The following is a 17,901-nucleotide window of genomic DNA, read 5'->3' as shown; positions in this document are numbered from 1 at the left end:
GAGAATATGTATGTGTATATCCATATGGCTTGCTGTTTTGTAACTGTATGTCATGAATATATTTCCGTAGCAGTATAAACATACTTTTACAACTAAAATTTTTTTAAGTTTATTTATTTATTTTGAGAGAGAGAAAGAGAATGCAAGTGACAGAGGGGTAGAGAGAGAGGGAGAGTGAATCCCAAGCAGGCTCCACACTGTCAGCACAGAGCCCGACTCAAGGGCTTGAACCCACGAACCATGAGATCATGACCTGAATCAAAGTTGGACTTTTAACTGAGCTACCCAGACACCCCTACAACTCAATTTTTAATAACAGTTACTGTTTAATTTTATAGAAGTCTTATTTATTCAGTTCCCAATTCACATTGTTAATATTACGTATAATAGCCTTGTTACATTTGTCTTTTACGTGCTTTCCTCAGGATAAATTTCTAAAAGTGGAATTGTTGGATCAGTGGGTTTACAATTTTTTTAAGGTTTTGATGCATATCACCACATTTGAAAGGATTGTACCAATTTATACTAGGACATTAGTACAGAAGTATGTTGATTTTATGCTTTTGCCAGCATTGGGGACTTTGCTATTTTTTCATCTTTCCCAGTTTTCAAGTCATTGAGTAGTATCTTACTGCTTTATTATTATTTTTTAATGTTTATTTTTGAGAGATAAAGATTGCACATGCAAGCTGGGGAGGGGCAGAGAGAGAGGAGGAGACAGAGGATCTGAAGCAGGCTCTGTGCTGTCAGTGCACAGAGCCAGATGCAGGACTCAAACTCAGGAACTGTGAGATCATGACCAAAGCCAAAGTTGGTCGCTTAACTGACTGAGCCACCCAGGTGCCCCTCTTACTGCTTTTAGATTTTTTTGATTATTAAGGCACTTGAACATCTTTGCACATGTTTACTGACCATTTGTATTTCTTATTTTGTCTGTTCAGGTCTTTTGCCCACTTTCTGTGATGGAGTATTTATCAAAATTTGGTTTCCAGGAACTCCTTATTTATCAAGTATAATAAACCCATTTTGATACCTGAGTTGCAAATTTTTCCCAGCCTTTTGTCATTTAAATATGATTGTTTTCACTAAGCAGATAATTACATATGTATCATTCTTTCCCCACCCTGCCTCCTTTAGAGCTTTTTAGCACTCTATATTTATAAAAGCATTTACCTTTATTTTTTCAATCCTTTAAGTACTTTTAATGTTTTAATGTATTTGAAACTTACTTTGGCCTATGTAAAATAACAGAAAAAATATATATTGTTCTCCGCCCCCAGTTCTTGGCACAGAGCTCCTAAAACCATTGTAATTTCCTAAGTGATAAGAGCTCAGGGAGCATCTTTTGTTCTAATATTTGGTCTAATATTTGCTGATCGATATTTCTTGGCATTTTCTGAGTGATAGTAGTGACTTTTGTTCTCATGAGACCTTTGTTTCTTGGTGGGCTTCTGGATGGGGGCTGGTCACCAGAAAGACCAGCCATGACTAGAAACTTGGAAGTTTTAGCCTACCCCTCATTTTCCACAGAGGGGCTGGAAATGGAATAATTGATCATGCTTACATGATGAAGCCTCCATAAAAATCCCAACAGTATGGGGTTTGGAGAGCTTCCTAATTGCCCAGCATGTAGAGGTGCTGGGAAAGTGGCATGGTTGGAGAGGGCATGGAAGCTCCACAGCCTTCCCACACACCCTGTCCTACACATCTCCTTCATCTGGGTGTTCATCTTTGTCTTTTATCGTATTTTATAATAAACTGGTAAACAGTAAACTGTTTTCCTGAGATCTGTGAGCTTCTCTAGCAAATTAATTGAACCCAAGGAGAGGGTATGAGAGCCTCTGATTTATAGCTGATTGGTTAGAAGCACAGGTAACAACCTGGACTTGCAGTTGGCATCTGAAGTAGAGGGAGTCTTGTGGGACTGAGCCCTTAACCTGTGGGATCTGATGCTTCCTCCAGGTAGAGTGTCAGAAAGGAGTTAAATTGTAGGACACTCAGCTGGTGTCACAATTGCTTGGTGTGGGGAACCCCCCCCCCCACATCTGGTGTCACAAGTGTTATATGGTAGTAGTGTGATAGTAAAAGAGAAACATAGGAGAAGGGTCTGTTCCCTCCCCTTCCCCTCCCTTCTTTTAATGTTTATTATTTATTTTTAAGAGAGACAGATAGAGTGCAATCAGGGGAGGGTCAGAGAGAGCAAGACACAGAATCTAAAGCAGGCTCCAGGCTCTAAGCTGTCAGCACAGAGCCCGATGCAGGGCGCGAACTCATGAACCAAGAGATCAAGACCTGAGCCGAAGTTGGACGCTTAACTTACTGAGCCACCCAGGTGCTCTGGGTCCGTCTTCTAAATAGTATATGATCCAAGATAAGGTTCTTTTATTTCTGTTCCCCAAATAGTTAACCAAATATTCCAGTGTGAGGCATTTCTTCCCTCACTGAATTGAAATGCTGTTATGACATACTAAATAAGTAAACTTGAGTCTGTTTCTGGTCTTGCTATGCTGTTATATTGATCTTTTTGTTTGGCTTGTCTAGGTACCTCACTATTCTAAATGCTGTGGTTTTATAGAGCATTACTACCCGGCAGTCTATTTCTTTTTTACCTTTAGTGTATGTAAAATGATCACTAAAGAGACAAATATGAACTCTGCCTAGATTTGAGTTTTGTAACTGGCTCCCATGTTGGAGAAATGATCATCTGGAATATTCTGGACTGGACAGTGCAGGCCCGTGAATGCAACTTCTGGGACCCATCCCCACAGCTGGACACCCAACAAGAAATAAAACTCTGTCAAAAACCTAATGACATTTCTATTCATCACTTCACATGGGATGAAGAGGTAAAGAAAAAAAAATCTGTAAACTTGTCTTTTTTAATACACCCAGTGTCTAATTTTTTTTTTAAGTTTATGTATTTTTGAGAGAGGGAGAGAGAGAATCTCAAGCAGGCTCTGTGCTGTCAGAGGAGAGCCTGATGTGGGGATTGAACTCATGAACTGTAAGATAATGACCTGAGCAGAAATTTTTATTTTTATTTAAAAAAAAATTTTTTTTCAATATATGAAATTTATTGTCAAATTGGTTTCCATACAACACCCAGTGCTCATCCCAAAAGGTGCCCTCCTCAATACCCATCACCCACCTTCCCCTCCCTCCCACCCCCCATCAACCCTCAGTTTGTTCTCAGTTTTTAAGAGTCTCTTATGCTTTGGCCCTCTCCCACTCTAACCTCTTTTTTTTTTTCCCCTTCCCCTCCCCCATGGGTTTCTGCTAAGTTTCTCAGGATCCACATAAGAGTGAAACCATATGGTATCTGTCTTCCTCTGTATGGCTTATTTCACTTAGCATCACACTCTCCAGTTCCATCCATGTTGCTACAAAGGGCCATATTTCATTCTTTCTCATTGCCATGTAGTACTCCATTGTGTATATAAACCACAATTTATCCATTCATCAGTTGATGGACATTTAGGCTCTTTTAATTTGGCTATTGTTGAGAGTGCTGAGCAGAAATTTTTAAACTTAATCTCATGATGGACATAAAAAGGTATCATTCCCCATATTCAAGTTGTGCTTTAAAATGTTCTGATATTTTTCAGGGTGCCTGGGTGGCTTAGTTGATTAAGCGTCCAACTTCAGCCCAGGTCATGATCTCAAGGTTGGTGAGTTCGAGCCCCGTGTTTAGGCTGCTTCGGGCACTGTGCTGACAGCTCAGAGCCAGGAGCCTACTTTGGATTCTGTGTCTCCCTGTCTCTCTGCCCTTCCCTCTCTCACAATAAGTAAAGCTGTCTTTTTTTTTATTTTTTGAGCTGTCTCTCAAAAATAAGTAAACGTTAAAAAAATTTTTTTAATGTGCTGATATTTTTCATAGATTGCAGAACTTCCATTAAAAAAGCATTTTAATCTTAGCTCCTGTCTGTGAGGCAAAGAAGTGATTACATGTCTATAGATTTAAAAACTCTGTTGAAATCTTTGGTTGGATTAAATAAGAGTTATGGCCCTAAAAATTATGTTTTTTATTTGGTACCTTTTTTGCTTGTAAAAATTAGTATTTAAAGTTTTTTCATTTTGTATTTTTTCTTCTCACAAATTTTGATTGAGGTGTATTAATTGCTATAAATGCTTGATAAAGCATTACTGTTTTCCCTAGTATTTCTTCTTTTATAGGGGTTTGTTTTTTCTATAAGGGGACATTAATTATTGATTATAGGTGATTGATAGAGTGACTCTGATGAGTAATAGCTGCCCAAGAGTTCATTAATTCTCCAGCTGTGTTTATAATTTCCTTTGTGCTCTTTGGTACGTCACTTAAACTGCACAGATTTCCTGGTTTGTAGAACTAGTTTTTGGGGTTTCTTTGCATTTGAATTGCTACCCATAGGGCTCTAGATTTTAGCACGTTGACCAGTTTTCATTAATGCTCCTGACACTTGCCCTCACTTTGCGCTGCTAAGTGCAGAGTACTGATCCAGAGGATCAAGGGGATCTTTCCACATTTAAACTCTGGTAAGCCTTGAGGGCATGCTATGGTCTAGATACTGTGAGTCTGAGTTGGGTTTGTAGGCCTCAATGTAAGAGAAGAGAAGAATTCCTCAAGAGAATTTTTTTGGTGAAAACAGGGAGGCTAGATCTTTAGGGATTTTTGAAAGGTCTGCCTCACTGGGGTATCTATTGCATAAGAAAAGGATTCCCAGGCAAGTGCTACCAAAAGTCTAGTGATGTGCAAAATAATTTCAGAAGCTAGGTACTGTGGTGTGAGTCAAGAGCAAGGGACTGGAGTAACATGACCTTGATTCTAGTATCAGCTCCATGTCTGATCTTAGTGTGTCGCTTTAATCTTCTAAAATTTTAACTTCTTTGGAAAATGAGATGTTGTTAGGCTATAAGAAGAAAAATATTGGTAAAAGTACCTTCAAAAGATTAAAGATGTTTTCTAATAATACATTTGGAAAAAATGTTTTTTGTGAATTCTTCGGAGGATCTTAAGATGATAGTGCCACTATAGCATAGGCGTTTTTGTGTCCTTGCATTTGTAGGTCTCTTGCATTCTTAAGGGTATAGTGTTAGGTGAATGAAAATCTAGGTTGTGCCTCAGCAGCTCCCACTGTACCGCCAGTCTGCCAGCCAGAGTTCCTCTTTCTAGCTATCATACAGAACTTCTTTGGAAGGTCCCTATTGAATATGGAAGGTAATAGTGGCCTTCTGATGTCATAGCAGGACTGGAAATCTGTTGTACTACGTAGTGGTAAGGATTAATTTTATGTCCATTTCTGAACTTTTCTCCTGACCAGAATGTATTTGCTGCCGTTGGAAGGGGTTTATATGTGTATAACCTTCAAATGAAGCGTGTGATTGCTTGCCAGAAAACTGCCCATGACTCCAGTGTCCTGCACATTGCCAAACTTCCAAACAGGTACTAGAAGGTGGGCCAGAGTAGCCCATGAGCTGTAGTCTGCCAACTGTAGTTTAATGAAAAAATACCACCCTAACTTTGACAAAGATCATGTTAGTATTATTTAAAAAGGTCATTTACAGGGGTGCCTCGGTGGCTCAGTCGGTTGAGCGTCTGACTTCAGCTCAGGTCGTGATCTTGCGATTTGTGAATTCGAGCCCGGCGTCAGGCTCTATGCTGACGGCTCGGAGCCTGGAACCTGCTTCAGATCCTGTGTCTCCTTTCTTCCCGTCATCCCATCCATTCTACAACACATGAAATAGATTCCCATTTCCCAGATCCACCATGGTAATTTCTGAAGTGGCAAAGTTATTTGGCTCCGTGGTTTGACCTGTTAGATTCTTTTAGAAATGGAGAATACCCATGGCTGTCTCTAACAAAAGAGTTTGTGGTAATGTGTTATAAAATTTACAAGAAGTAGACTTTGGGCACTATGTGCTTATTTTTCTTCTTGTATTTCCCATAAACCCACCTTATTGTTGCAGTTGTTGATGGCCAGAAAGAAATGGTCATCTCCTTGTTATGTGGGGCTACTAAGCAAGGGCTTTCCTCTAAGGGCAAATTTGGCTTCTGAGTTTCTAGGGATGAAATTGTAGGAGGGGAATACTATTTTCTCTGCAGGATACTTTTAGAGTGAGAGCCACCCTGAGAAGAGATACAGTGAGAGGAGGGAAGGGGACTGTTCAGGATATTGTGAAAGTGTAATTAATTCATAGTTTTCCTGAATACATTTAAAAAAATTTTTTTTACATTTATTTATTTTTGAGAGACAGAGGCAGAGCACAAGCAGGGGAGGGGCATAGAGAGAGGAGGAGACACAGAATCAGGTTCCAGGCTCTGAACTGTCAGCACAAGGTCTGATGTGGGGCTCGAACTCACAAGGTGTGATAATCATGACCTGAGCTGAAGTCAGACGCTCAACCGACTGAGTCACCCAGGCGCTCCACATTTTTAAAAACGGGATGATACATTTATCACATTTAAGCCAGTGGGACAATATAACGTGCCTTTCCTGAGGAGTGCTTTTACTTTGCATTGTAAAGCCATGTTAAATAGTGATTTTTATCAACTCCTGCCAAGAGCTGAAGAGAAGCAGTTGAGGGCGCTGATTTCTTTCACTGCAAATTTAGCATAGGCCCTTGTTGTGCACTTGCTTTTTGTCAGTTATTTATTTTTTTTCTGACAGGCAGTTAATCTCATGCTCGGAAGATGGCAGTGTACGCATTTGGGAGTTAAGAGAAAAACAGCAGCTTGCAGCTGAACCTGTACCAACAGGTGTGTCTTTTCTCCTATGAAAAACAGAAGAAAGGCAGTTAAGTGCAACCACAGGAATAATATACAGTGCTCCAAATAGGCATGTTTACATGAAGCATATGCTAATTGGGATCTCAAATTCACATCTTAATGTTGCTTTAATGTAGAACTGCCTGTTTATTTCAATTCAAGTCAACTAGTATTTTACTGTTTTAAGGGGAAACTCTTACTTTCTGGTAATCTGAACAAATGGCCCATTGAAGTATTCAATCATTTTATATTGTCTATCATAATGCTTGATACACAAATGGGATTTGTACCATCAGTTATCACATTAAAGTGGTCTTTCAGCCTGGAAGCATTAACATCGAACTCAATTTATGGAAAAATACACTTTTGTGTTTATATCATAATCTCCTCAGCTCTTGACCTGCAGGTATTTGGTTTGAAAAACAAAATCCTGCTTCATTAGCATCCTTTGCATAGGAAATCCGATGCTAGTACCTCTGGAGTTTCTTCTGGTCATCTGAAATCATAGGGTATTGTATTTGGACATGTATGTTGCTTTTCATCTACACTTTGTTGATCTGAGTTGTGTGGTTTTTGTTTTGTTTTGTTTTTTTTGACACTGGCATTCAGGCCTTTTGCTGGTCTCTATTATTCCCAGTGCATTTTGTCATGTGAATGCACCTTCACCAGTGGGTGAGGAGGGGCAATAAAAGAGATGAGCAACAAACGTTGTAGTTAAGATGAAAGGAAGTAACATATTTACATTTAAATTTTCTGTTTTTCTGATCTTTTATTCTGAGTAGAGAGCATAGCAATTTTGGGAATGACTGAAATGATTACTTTTCTAGGTTTTTTTAACATGTGGGGATTTGGAAGAGTAAACAAACAAGCCAGCCAACCTGTTAAAAAGCAACAGGAAAATGCCACTCCGTGTTCATTGGAGCTTATTGGAGATTTGATTGGACACTCCTCATCTGTGGAGGTATTATTTTTAATAGGCATTTAAAGGTTTAGGGAATTCCCACTTTTGCATCTCGCTGCTCTTCATTCAGGTGGTATCGTTTTTTTCTGAATCTAAACATGGATAGGTTATAGTACATGCAATTAAGATCTCCCTTTACAGAGATACCATGTGAGTAAGCAAGGAATGTTTTACTTCTAAATATGGGCTTAATCACCATTATTTGTGAGATGGAGAGAGCCAACAATGGGACAAGGTGAATAATGTGGATATGTTTAACAGTAGTAGAGGGTGCGTAGACAGTTGGGGTTATATGTAGAGTTAAAGTCTTCCAGAATTGAATTCAGGGGGTCTTAATCAAATTCAAGAACAGAGCCCTGTTTTTACCTCCTTTTGAAGGATATATTGTTAGCTTCATAAAACACAGGGCTTGGTTAGCGTTGTGCATATATGAAAATATTAGTTGAGAAATATGTATACAGTTCAAACTTGGGGCAATCCAAATACATTAGTATTTTACTATATACACTATTGCCTATAATGAAAGGAATAAGATCAATTGAGATAGATGATTGGAACTGATAACAGTATAAGCAGAGCCTTAAGGATTGAATTTCTTGAATTGTTTTTCCCTGTCTCATTGCCAGGGAGGAACGAATTACTTTCCATGTGGAAGTGCATTTATGCCTAGCATTCATTTCTTCTATTTTAGGGCAGTGTACTAGACACTGGAGTTTACAAAGAAACCTAAAACATAATCCTTACCCTCTTGGGACTCATACTTGAGTAGACAGGAAGGCTATAGATCTAGTAAGCTGTTAACCTAAGCTGTTTAGGATAGACCCAGATGATTGTACCCAGTGAGTACTCAGGAATTAGGAGAAGATGGTTAATGGAAGATAGAAAATGGACTTGACCTGTACCTTGAAGGTTAGGGAGGGTTAACATAGATAGCCTCATGACGGTAAGTTTCCTGATGTTGGGTATCCTGTCTTGTTTATCTTTGCTTTCCTCTAACAGGTAGCCCAATTGTTTTCATTTTGTCCTGCTTTTTAACTTTGCTTAGGTGGTTATAGTGTAGTTGGGGAGTAAGGATGTAATGTGGTAGACAGAAGTGCAAAGATAGGATCTCCTTGCTGGCAAAGAGCAGACTGGCTAGGCTGGAGCAGTGGTTTCCCGTGAATAGACGCCAGTAGGAGATCAAGCTTGAGAAAGTAGTTTTGGGTCAGATTATGAATGTCCTTGTATGTAAGGCTGAAGAATTTGGACTTAATTTTTAAAATAGGTACCCATTAAAGGTTTTTAAATGGTGGGGGAAACATTCAAAGTGGCATATTTGCCGTAAAGTGTTGATCCTAAAGTATTTTTTTTTAAGTGTCTATGAAATTTCCTCTTTTAAGTGTTACCTCAATTTCCTCACTCCTTTTATATTTTTATCCTTACTCTCTTTCTCTTCCATCTCCTGTAGTATTTGCTTCCATAATTGCCCCTCTTATATCCCATCAGCTGAGGCCTTATCGTGCTATCTTCAAAACTGTGTGTTATTTCAGAGAGAACTCTCATCCTCTTGTTCTTTAATGTTGTATTTCTATCCTTTATTTCAGTCTTGCCTTTGAGGAGCTCTGTTCTTCATCGGTGTTCATGCTGCCTTCTCACCAACACTCCGTATTTTTTCTTCTTAGCTCCCAGCCTTTCACTATGCGTGACCTTCCCTTTATTTGGGAAATTTTGTTTTTGAACCGTTGACATTTTCGGTGGTTACTGATCTATGTTCCCTTTTTCTGTGGCAAATCATAGTGTGAACTACATTTTTTAGGACCTGATTATATAGTCTTTGTTTTAACAACTGAACTAGCACCTTTTTCATGGTAGTGCCATCTATTATGCTGGGTTCCCTAAGTAAATGCTTACTGACTGATTAGAGAGCTGAAGCCAGTGTTTATCGTACAGAATTTGGAATTCAGACATTTTACTGGTAGCTATTAGTGCGTACAGTAAATGATGAAGCAATTCTGGCAGGACTTCTAATATAAAACCAATACTTAAAGAATTAGATTATGGTAAAATTGAGAAGATTCAATGGGAATTCATGTATTTCACAAAAAAAATAGCTGTTACAGTTCTGATTATTAAAATACAGGATATTAGTCACATAAATAGACCATTAATTTCTCATGAAAAATGATAAGGAGTTTTATATTCAAAACCAAAGAAGTCTCCAAGGTACATATTTTACAAGCCATGTTAGTGTATAATTAGCCTTGCCTCTTCTCTTTAAATTTCCTATAATCAGTAGCTTTAAATGTCTTTACAGATGTTTCTGTACTTTGAAGATCATGGACTAGTGACTTGTTCTGCTGATCATCTCATTATTTTGTGGAAAAATGGAGAAAGAGAATCTGGATTGCGCAGTTTAAAATTATTTCAAAAACTGGAAGAGAATGGAATACTTGTGCATGAACCTTGAACATCAAATATAGGGTAATACTCAAATTTGTATTGTATTATTTATTTTTTAGTAATCTCCACACCCAGTGTGGGGCTTGAACTCAAAACCCTGGGGTCAAGAGTCATATGCTGTAATGACTAAGCCAGCCAAGTGCCCCTTGTAATGTATTACTTTTTCTTGTTACTCCATAAAATTCTGGTTGAATTTTTTTTTTTTGGTGGGCCTGCAAACCAGCAGCAACTTGCTTCTCAGGTATTTGTCTAACTTAAGAAATGGGTCTAATTTTAGCAGTGAATTTTCAAAAGTACTCAGATCAGAGCACAAATATTGGTTGATACAGAACTAAATTATACATGGCATCTGTATAGAAAATTTTTTAATTAGGCTTAAAGAAAATTCTATACCAGAAATTATATGAGCTTATGTTTAACAAAGAAAAGTGCTCAGACCTCTCACTCCCTTTATTTAGCATACTTTGTTGCCTCTACATTATTACCACCAAAAATTAATTTTTTTAAAAGGTACATGTACTTTTTTTGTTGGTGGTGCCAAATCAATCATTTTTTGTTTTAGTTTACTACAATTCCTCTAAACTCAGATCAATAGGAATCTTATGAGGGTATATTCCCCCCCTGCCCCCAGCCAAATAACTGTTAGCTAGATTGGTACTAGACCAGCACCTGCCCCTCATATAGGCCAGGGATGACAGCTAGGTCACTAAAGACTTCTGTCGCAGGTCAGAGACGGTGAGCCCAAAGTGCTTGATTTGTCTTACCATTGCTTCAGATAGGAAATACTTGAGAATGACTTCATTTGTGTAGTTACTTGCAGTGACCACTCAGATTTAATCATCTTCCTCACCCCAGCAACCTTAAAACAGAATACTTTCCTCCCTTTGGGTACTAAAGAATAAAAATTTAAAAAGAAAAGTGGGTGACCCTTCCCCTTTCTGTTGACTCATGTGTTCAGCCCATACAGCCTAAATGGAATCTTTATAAACTGTTGTTTCCCCAACCATCGACAGATGAAAAGACCTAAAGTCATCTGTGCCACACCAGTGCCCTAATATTAGGAATGAGTAAAGGCAAGTGATACTATTATTTTTAATTCACAATGAAAATAGCTTTATGGAGAAATATATTAAAATCTCTCTGCCAGCTTTGTAAGCTTTCATCCTAAAGTTAGATCATGAGTAGTATCCCTAAACCAGGCAGACATGCATTCTAGTCTTAGTGCATCATATTGTTTATCACTTTAGTTAATGTCTCCAAGTCATTTTCAGGCTTTTAAATTTTCCTCTATAGATGGACTTTCTTCCATTACTAGCTAGCTTTTTCTTTGGAAATTCTACATGAGGTCTTGAGTTGTGTAAGACCTCTTCAATGAATTATACAAGGAATTCATAGATTTTTAACTGCTTTATTTCCTAATATGTTTTGGGGTAGCATTTTCAGGTAGTAATCTATTCCTATGGAGTAATGGAAACCATAGGTGAAAGCTCCAACTCAGAAAGATGGGAGATTGTAGTAAAAGCCCAGACTGGACTGCTGCTAAAAAGTTGAACTTGCAAGCCCTTCTGCCTGTGTTCACATAACACAATCAAGAGCTTAGATTTCTGAAGCACTGTATTATTCCTTTCTCAGCTTGAGGCTGGTTCTTTGCCCCCAAGACGAACCAGCCCTGAGTTGCTTAGACAGCAAGCCAATTTTAGAATGACCTTCATGGTACTAAGGGTCTTCTACCTGTATTAGATTAGAATTTTTCTAAATTAATATGGCTCCCCTTAACGCAGAATGTTTTGGTAAACAACTAAGTATAAAGTATATCTTCTGAAAGACTATATTTCTAATAAATTGACTGTATGGAGGAATGCAATATTGAGTTAGCAATTCAGAAGATTACTCCACAATAGAGGACACTGATAAAGGACATAGCTGTGTTAAAGCTTTAGTACCTGGCAGTCTTCGAGGATTTAACATTTGAGTTCTTATGAAATTAATTTAACATTATAAGGAGTACGCTGTAACATTCATATAGAACATGTCAGACATCTGATAAATGTTACTTACCAAATGGAAGTGAAAGCAACATGGTGAGGAAAATATTGTCCTTGCCTCAAGCAAGCTTCTGAAACCTCGGCAAATTACAGTGGGATTTTGACATCCTAAACTTAATGTGTCTGAAAATAAAGTTTGTGATTCATGAAATAAAGGACACTAAAGCGAAATTTTGAAATAATGAAAAGTTTAGGCCAAAGAGATGAAATAAAAACAGCTGTTGGGAATGAAAAATGGCTGTAGGAATTTAGTTACAAGTACTTCACAAAAACATTTTCATCACATTTACATAATGCAGCATCACAACACAAAGCAGGCTGCTGTCCTGACCAAGCACATTCGCTTATCATCTAACAAAAATAATTTAGATACATTTCTGTGCATGGAATTATCATATAGGTTTTCATTTTTTTGGTACAAAACATAGAAAAAAACATTGGCACATTATGTAGTGATGTCATTTTTTTTCTTCCCATTTCCTAGTTTCCAGTGTTCTGCATTCCAATTCAGTCTCTCTTTATACCTCTGAAAAATGCAGCATGGAGTACAGAGGATTTGAAAAGAAAATGAAGCTATTTTGTTTACGGAGTTTCTAATATTTACAATACATAGAGAACAGGTGGCCGGTAAAAGAGAAAGGAAAATCTCAAGTCTGACTTTATGGAGATCACAGAAAGTTTTCAAAAGAGCTGTATAAAAATATGCACTTGTGCTTTAGAAGCTTTTAGCATACAATTAATAGCTTAAAATAGTATTTACTGCTTCCCCTTACGTCTGTTTTCTGATATATTTACACACCTTGCAGTCTTTTCTGTTTTACATCATTAAAGCAAAATGGCAAGGTCTCAAATATAGATTAAAAACATCTGAACCCTGAAACTTCCCCATCCCTCCCCAAATACATTATGTATAGATGGTACACTGCGTAACATACTCCATGGACTTGTACCCAGGAAATTCAGATTGCTTTAATAAAAATTTTAAACTGTGAATGTATATAAATTTTCTTTTTTAAAAAATCTTATCCAAGGGCATTCAGGTTTAATGGCTTTTATATAATACTCACTATACGGCCTTGTGACTGCCTCTGTAAACCAGAAACAAGGGAAGTGCGTGGAGTCCCCCCAAACAAGGTGTCAGTCCCTTCCCTACCGTGAATGGCTCACTGTTAAGGTGAATTGCTTTTATAGGAAAGAAGGCTACACAGGCTGCTTCTACCAGTCTTCAGAAGGCACTCACCAGGCCCAGGCTGTGGTCTACCTAGGGTGTCACCCCCTTGATCAAAAGAACTGCTTAGCCACAGAGGCTGTGAAACTAGTTTATCAATAATTTGGTCCTAGTTGTTTTGCTCATTTTATAAATAGTTTTTTTCCTTAGGTGTTTTTATGAATCTTTCAGACTGGTGCTCTTGAGGAAAATAGTCAAGCTAAACAGCAATGTTGACTTTTATGGTAAGAGATGAGCTGAACACTAGCTAAGCTGTGTCATCCACAGAGATGGGCTCACAGGCACCAAGTTTTTGCTGCTTGTATCCTGCTAGAGTAAATGAGCTCCATAGTTTGATGAGGACACTATCACCAAGTGTTCAAAAGAAAAAATATTTTTCTTAATGGAACATAACTTTCTAAAAATGCAATTTGGGACTTGAGTGATTCAAAGTCAAAAATTAAACACTAACCCCTTAACCTACACCTGTCTTTTCAGTATAAAGGAAAGCCTCTTATTTACACTACTGTGATTCACAGTGCCCGTTGCAGATCAAGAGGTCCCCTTCTCTCTCGGGTTTAGCTGTCAGATGGAAGCCTCAGACTTTTGCACTTTAGGTCATCTAATGTCTTCCAGTGTTTGTAGTTATCAGCCAAATGTTGCATCAGGGCTGGCAGATGGGCAAAGGCTGCAAGGACATCAAAGAATCACAGGTTAGATGCCAGGAACATTTAGAAGGCCGGTGCTCTGTGAGACATATGGAGGCTCAATATAGGAAGAGAGGTACCCTAGGTCAGGCCTTATGCTACACATGAACATACAAGCATGAGAAAGGTAGATCGTTAAACACTAGTTTCTGAAATACAAACAGGTCCTCTTAGTTAAAAGTGGAAGAGCCATTTATCAGCAACATTACAAAATGTATTAAGTCTACTCTGAATCAGATTCTTTGGGTATTCTTTCTAGAGTTTCCTCCAATGATAGGAAAAACTGCTATAAGCTTTGGAACCCTATGCTTTGAAGAAGTGAAGACTTGTAGATCCAGTTATCAAACGTCCATGGAGTCTTCTGTACTCAGAGGTTCTCTGCAAGGTGCTGGCGATGCAGAAAGTGGACATGCACGCCACCATAGCTAACTTAAAAAAAACAAACAACATTTCACATACACCTGTATGCCCAGCCTATGTCCTTAGGGGTTATCATCATAAAGCAGAACAAGATATTCTGTTGAGGTGACAAAACACCAACTCTCTTACCATCCCAAGCATCAAACATGTCTGTTATGAAGTAGTCAATGAAAGAGATTTGGGATTTGGGGATGCTACATGTATTCCGGTCAAACACTGGCATCACCACAGGGAGCCCCTGTCTCTTCTCTTCATCAGTCTGCAAGACATAAGAACACAGACAGGGCTGAGGCACATGAGGAGCTGTCACGGTAGCATTTAGTTTCTCAGAACAACTCTGGAAAGGGGTCATCATCCAATTGTATCTATGAAGAAGGAGGCTCAGCAAGCTCCTGAGGCCTATAGAAATCAACCACCCGATGAACTGTGGTGACCGAATTCAGGTCTTGTGAGTCCGAAGTCTCTTATACCATACCACAGCCCCTCCTGACGCATCAATCTCCGAGTTCTTAACTCCTTTCCTGAGATCGATTTCCAAAGTAGTACCAGTAGTATTAATACTAATAATCCTGACATTTACAGTGAGAGTGCAGTGGGTAAAACTTCTTGTGCCTTGGCATGAATCCAGCAACTGTCACTAAACTGTACCAATAATCATTTTATTATTCACTGCTACATGCCTGAGGTTTAAAACCCCAATTTTACTTAGGAATATCCTCACTGAAGCAGTAAGAATTACTAATCTTATTAAAGTTTAACCTTTGAGTATGTATCCTTTGAAAATTCTATGTTTTGACAAAATGGAAAGTTCACATAAAGTCCTTTTACTGCATACCAAAGTATAATGGTTGTCTTGAGGAAACGCATTTATTGAGGTGACCTAGCCTTTTTTTTTTTCCTTTCATGGAATACAATTTTCACTTGAAAGGATGACAAACTATGATTGTTCAGATTTGGGTATTGGTCATGCAGCTCTCTCAGGAAGTATGTAAATCTGAATAATTTGCACATTAGAGTGTGTAATGTGTGTGTGTGTGAGAAGGCCATTATATACTAAGCTGAATATTAACATCCACATTTCCTGATGGTGTGTTGAACCAGAGGCCACATGATCAGAGGCCCTCGTTTGTAACTTCTGATTTTTAGGTCACAATGCTTGTGAACGTCAGTACATTCCTTTTTGGGAAAAGGACCCTTAAACGGGGAGCTTCTATTAAAGAACTTAAAAGTGCTTCTTTCCCATTCCCTAATCACATACTTATGAGAGTATTAGGAGTAGGATTTCAAGTCTTCTCTGGATCCTGGGAAGCCCATTAATGGCCTCCTGCCAGCTTTGGGCTCAGCTTGCTCATTTCAGATGAATTGATGAGGTATCCTTAAAATATCCACTGTTGCTTAAGGAGTAATTTGGGATTTTTAACCCCTTGGTTCTGGCGAGCCGAACTGCCTGTCCTACTTTTCTTCAATTCAGGGGCTCTTCCCAGCCTTGAAAGCTGCAGTTAACTTACTGGATACTTGGCTAGTCATTCCCTCTGGCAGTCCTTCTAGACATTTTCAGCTATTCTTTATCCTGCCTTAGTGGTAGAGCCTAGCCATATAGGTCCCCCCAAAATACTTGTAGCTGTTTGTTTCTGTGACACATACACACCTGAATTCTTAGGGCCTTTTCTCTGGAAGTAGGCTTGTATTTAGAATGGCATCTTGTGGTCTACTAATTTCTCGATTTTTTCCCTTTAACTCCTTTTCACACTGGCTAAGTGAACTACATATTGCTGCTCTTGTTAAATAAAAATTCTATTTTTCTTCATAATTTCGTACATTTTTTCTCTCCCAGAAAGTCCTTTCCTATTTCCATAATTATCTTTCAAAAGAAAAACAAAAACACAACTCTATTACCACTTCCCCAGGACTTTTTTTTTTTAATCTAGGAAACAAGCTTTCTTAACTGTGATAGCCCTTAACATACCTCCTTTTGAGCTATTTCCTTTTTTATAGCAATGTGTGGACCTATCTATGTCTACACAGCTCCCCTACTATATTCTGAGCTGCACCCGTGCAGGAGTGTGTCTTCTTCCTATCTGTGTCCTCACATGCTCCATGGTGAGAATAACCTAGTGAGCGAATGGACAATAGCTCAGATTTGGAGGGAGTTCAGGATCTAACAGTTTGATGATGACAAGGTACTTCCAAAGGCTCAGTTTACCCTTTTCCCCTAGAGTAACTTTGGTTACTGACCAGCCACATTAATCACTCCTGAGGGAACCAGAAGCCATTTCTAGAAGAGAAGTGGAGCTTCCCTAGAGAGGCAGTATACCTGTGCAAAATACTCCTCAGAGATCCTCCCAGCCCATTCAATGCACAGGTCCAGGGGGCGGCATGGGTTAGCGACATCAGCACACTTGATCATCATCCGCTTGATCAGAATTTGGTTTTCAGGAAAGTTCTTCCCCGTAGGGTTGCATTCACAGTCACTGCCCTCAATCTGGAGAACAGATGGTTAGATCGTGGTTAAAATGATGATGCGATCACAATGACCAGACTACTAGAGAGTTATCACCCAGGTACTTTTGGACAGGACTGGGACTCAAATTTTCCCATCCTTAATTCCAATTGTATTAATTCCTTAATTCCATATTCCATACACTGATCTATTCTCATACAAAAATAACCTCAGTCAATACAAAACCAGAGTTTACTATTTTTTTATGTTTATGAGAGGGAGGGGAGGGGAGAGGAGAGGACCCCCCAAAAACCAGTTTACCCTATCACCACTCATCCACTCCCTTGCTTCCATCCTCTTCCCCAAAGGTAACTGCTACAAACAGGGTTTTGTGCCATATTTAGTAGTTTAGTATGTAGTCTTAAATGTGAGCTTCTCTCCCAATTTTATCAGGATATCTGTAAAGCAACTTTCAGGTTTAAAAAATATGTTAAAGATGGGAAATAACACATATCTGTGACCTTTCAATCATTTCTTCATTTATTTCTATTTCTTATGCCTGCCAGCTCCTTCTGTCCCACCCCTACCCACTTTGTTTCTTTCTCTTAAGGCATCTGTCCGCTCATGTTTTCCTGGCTGCTATTCTGAGTGGTAGGGAGTCATGAGCCATGTACATTTTGGGGGGTGGGGGTATGAAGAGAAGCAAGTGGACCAGGGCGGGACTCTGTGTGTTCAGCCATGTTTAAAAAGACTGGGCATACATGAAAAGATGCTCCACATCACTCATCATCAGGGAACTGCAAATCAAAACCACAATAAGGTACCACCTCATACCTGTCAGAATGGTTAAAATTAACAATACAAGAAACAAGTGTTGCTAAGATGCAGAGAAAAGGGAACCCTCTTGCACGGTTGGTGGGAATGCAAACTGGTGCAGTCA

The 17,901-nt window shown here is 38.8% G+C and overlaps 2 protein-coding genes across 5 annotated transcripts in view; one reads left to right on the top strand and one right to left on the bottom strand.

The window, feature by feature from the left end:
• WDR41 (WD repeat domain 41) overlaps positions 1–17,901 on the top strand; it is a 55,861-nt gene that overhangs the window by 36,668 nt on the left and 1,292 nt on the right. The window contains exons 9-14 of one of the 3 annotated variants that reach the window (XM_030323531.1): positions 2,662–2,846; positions 5,298–5,419; positions 6,645–6,733; positions 7,570–7,703; positions 9,997–10,163; positions 15,668–15,772. In XM_030323531.1, the coding sequence (XP_030179391.1) occupies positions 2,662–2,846; positions 5,298–5,419; positions 6,645–6,733; positions 7,570–7,703; positions 9,997–10,149 (683 nt within the window). In that variant the 3' untranslated portion in view covers positions 10,150–10,163; positions 15,668–15,772. Of the gene's footprint in view, positions 1–2,661; positions 2,847–5,297; positions 5,420–6,644; positions 6,734–7,569; positions 7,704–9,996; positions 10,164–12,671; positions 14,516–15,667; positions 15,773–17,901 lie in introns of those variants that run through there. The other 2 variants (XM_030323529.1, XM_030323530.1) reach the window with 2 other exon arrangements.
• The window catches only part of PDE8B (phosphodiesterase 8B), a 239,938-nt gene continuing 236,009 nt past the window's right edge, over positions 13,973–17,901 (bottom strand). For both annotated transcript variants that reach the window (XM_030323507.1, XM_030323515.1), the window contains exons 20-22: positions 16,836–17,003; positions 14,651–14,780; positions 13,973–14,082 (exon numbers count right to left, since the gene is read on the bottom strand). In XM_030323507.1, coding sequence (XP_030179367.1) covers positions 13,973–14,082; positions 14,651–14,780; positions 16,836–17,003 — 408 coding nt within the window. The remainder of the gene's footprint in view (positions 14,083–14,650; positions 14,781–16,835; positions 17,004–17,901) is intronic.

This window comes from Lynx canadensis, chromosome A1 (assembly GCF_007474595.2).
Source record: "Lynx canadensis isolate LIC74 chromosome A1, mLynCan4.pri.v2, whole genome shotgun sequence".
NCBI lineage: Eukaryota > Metazoa > Chordata > Mammalia > Carnivora > Felidae > Lynx > Lynx canadensis.
This window is presented reverse-complemented; position numbering and strand designations above follow the sequence as displayed.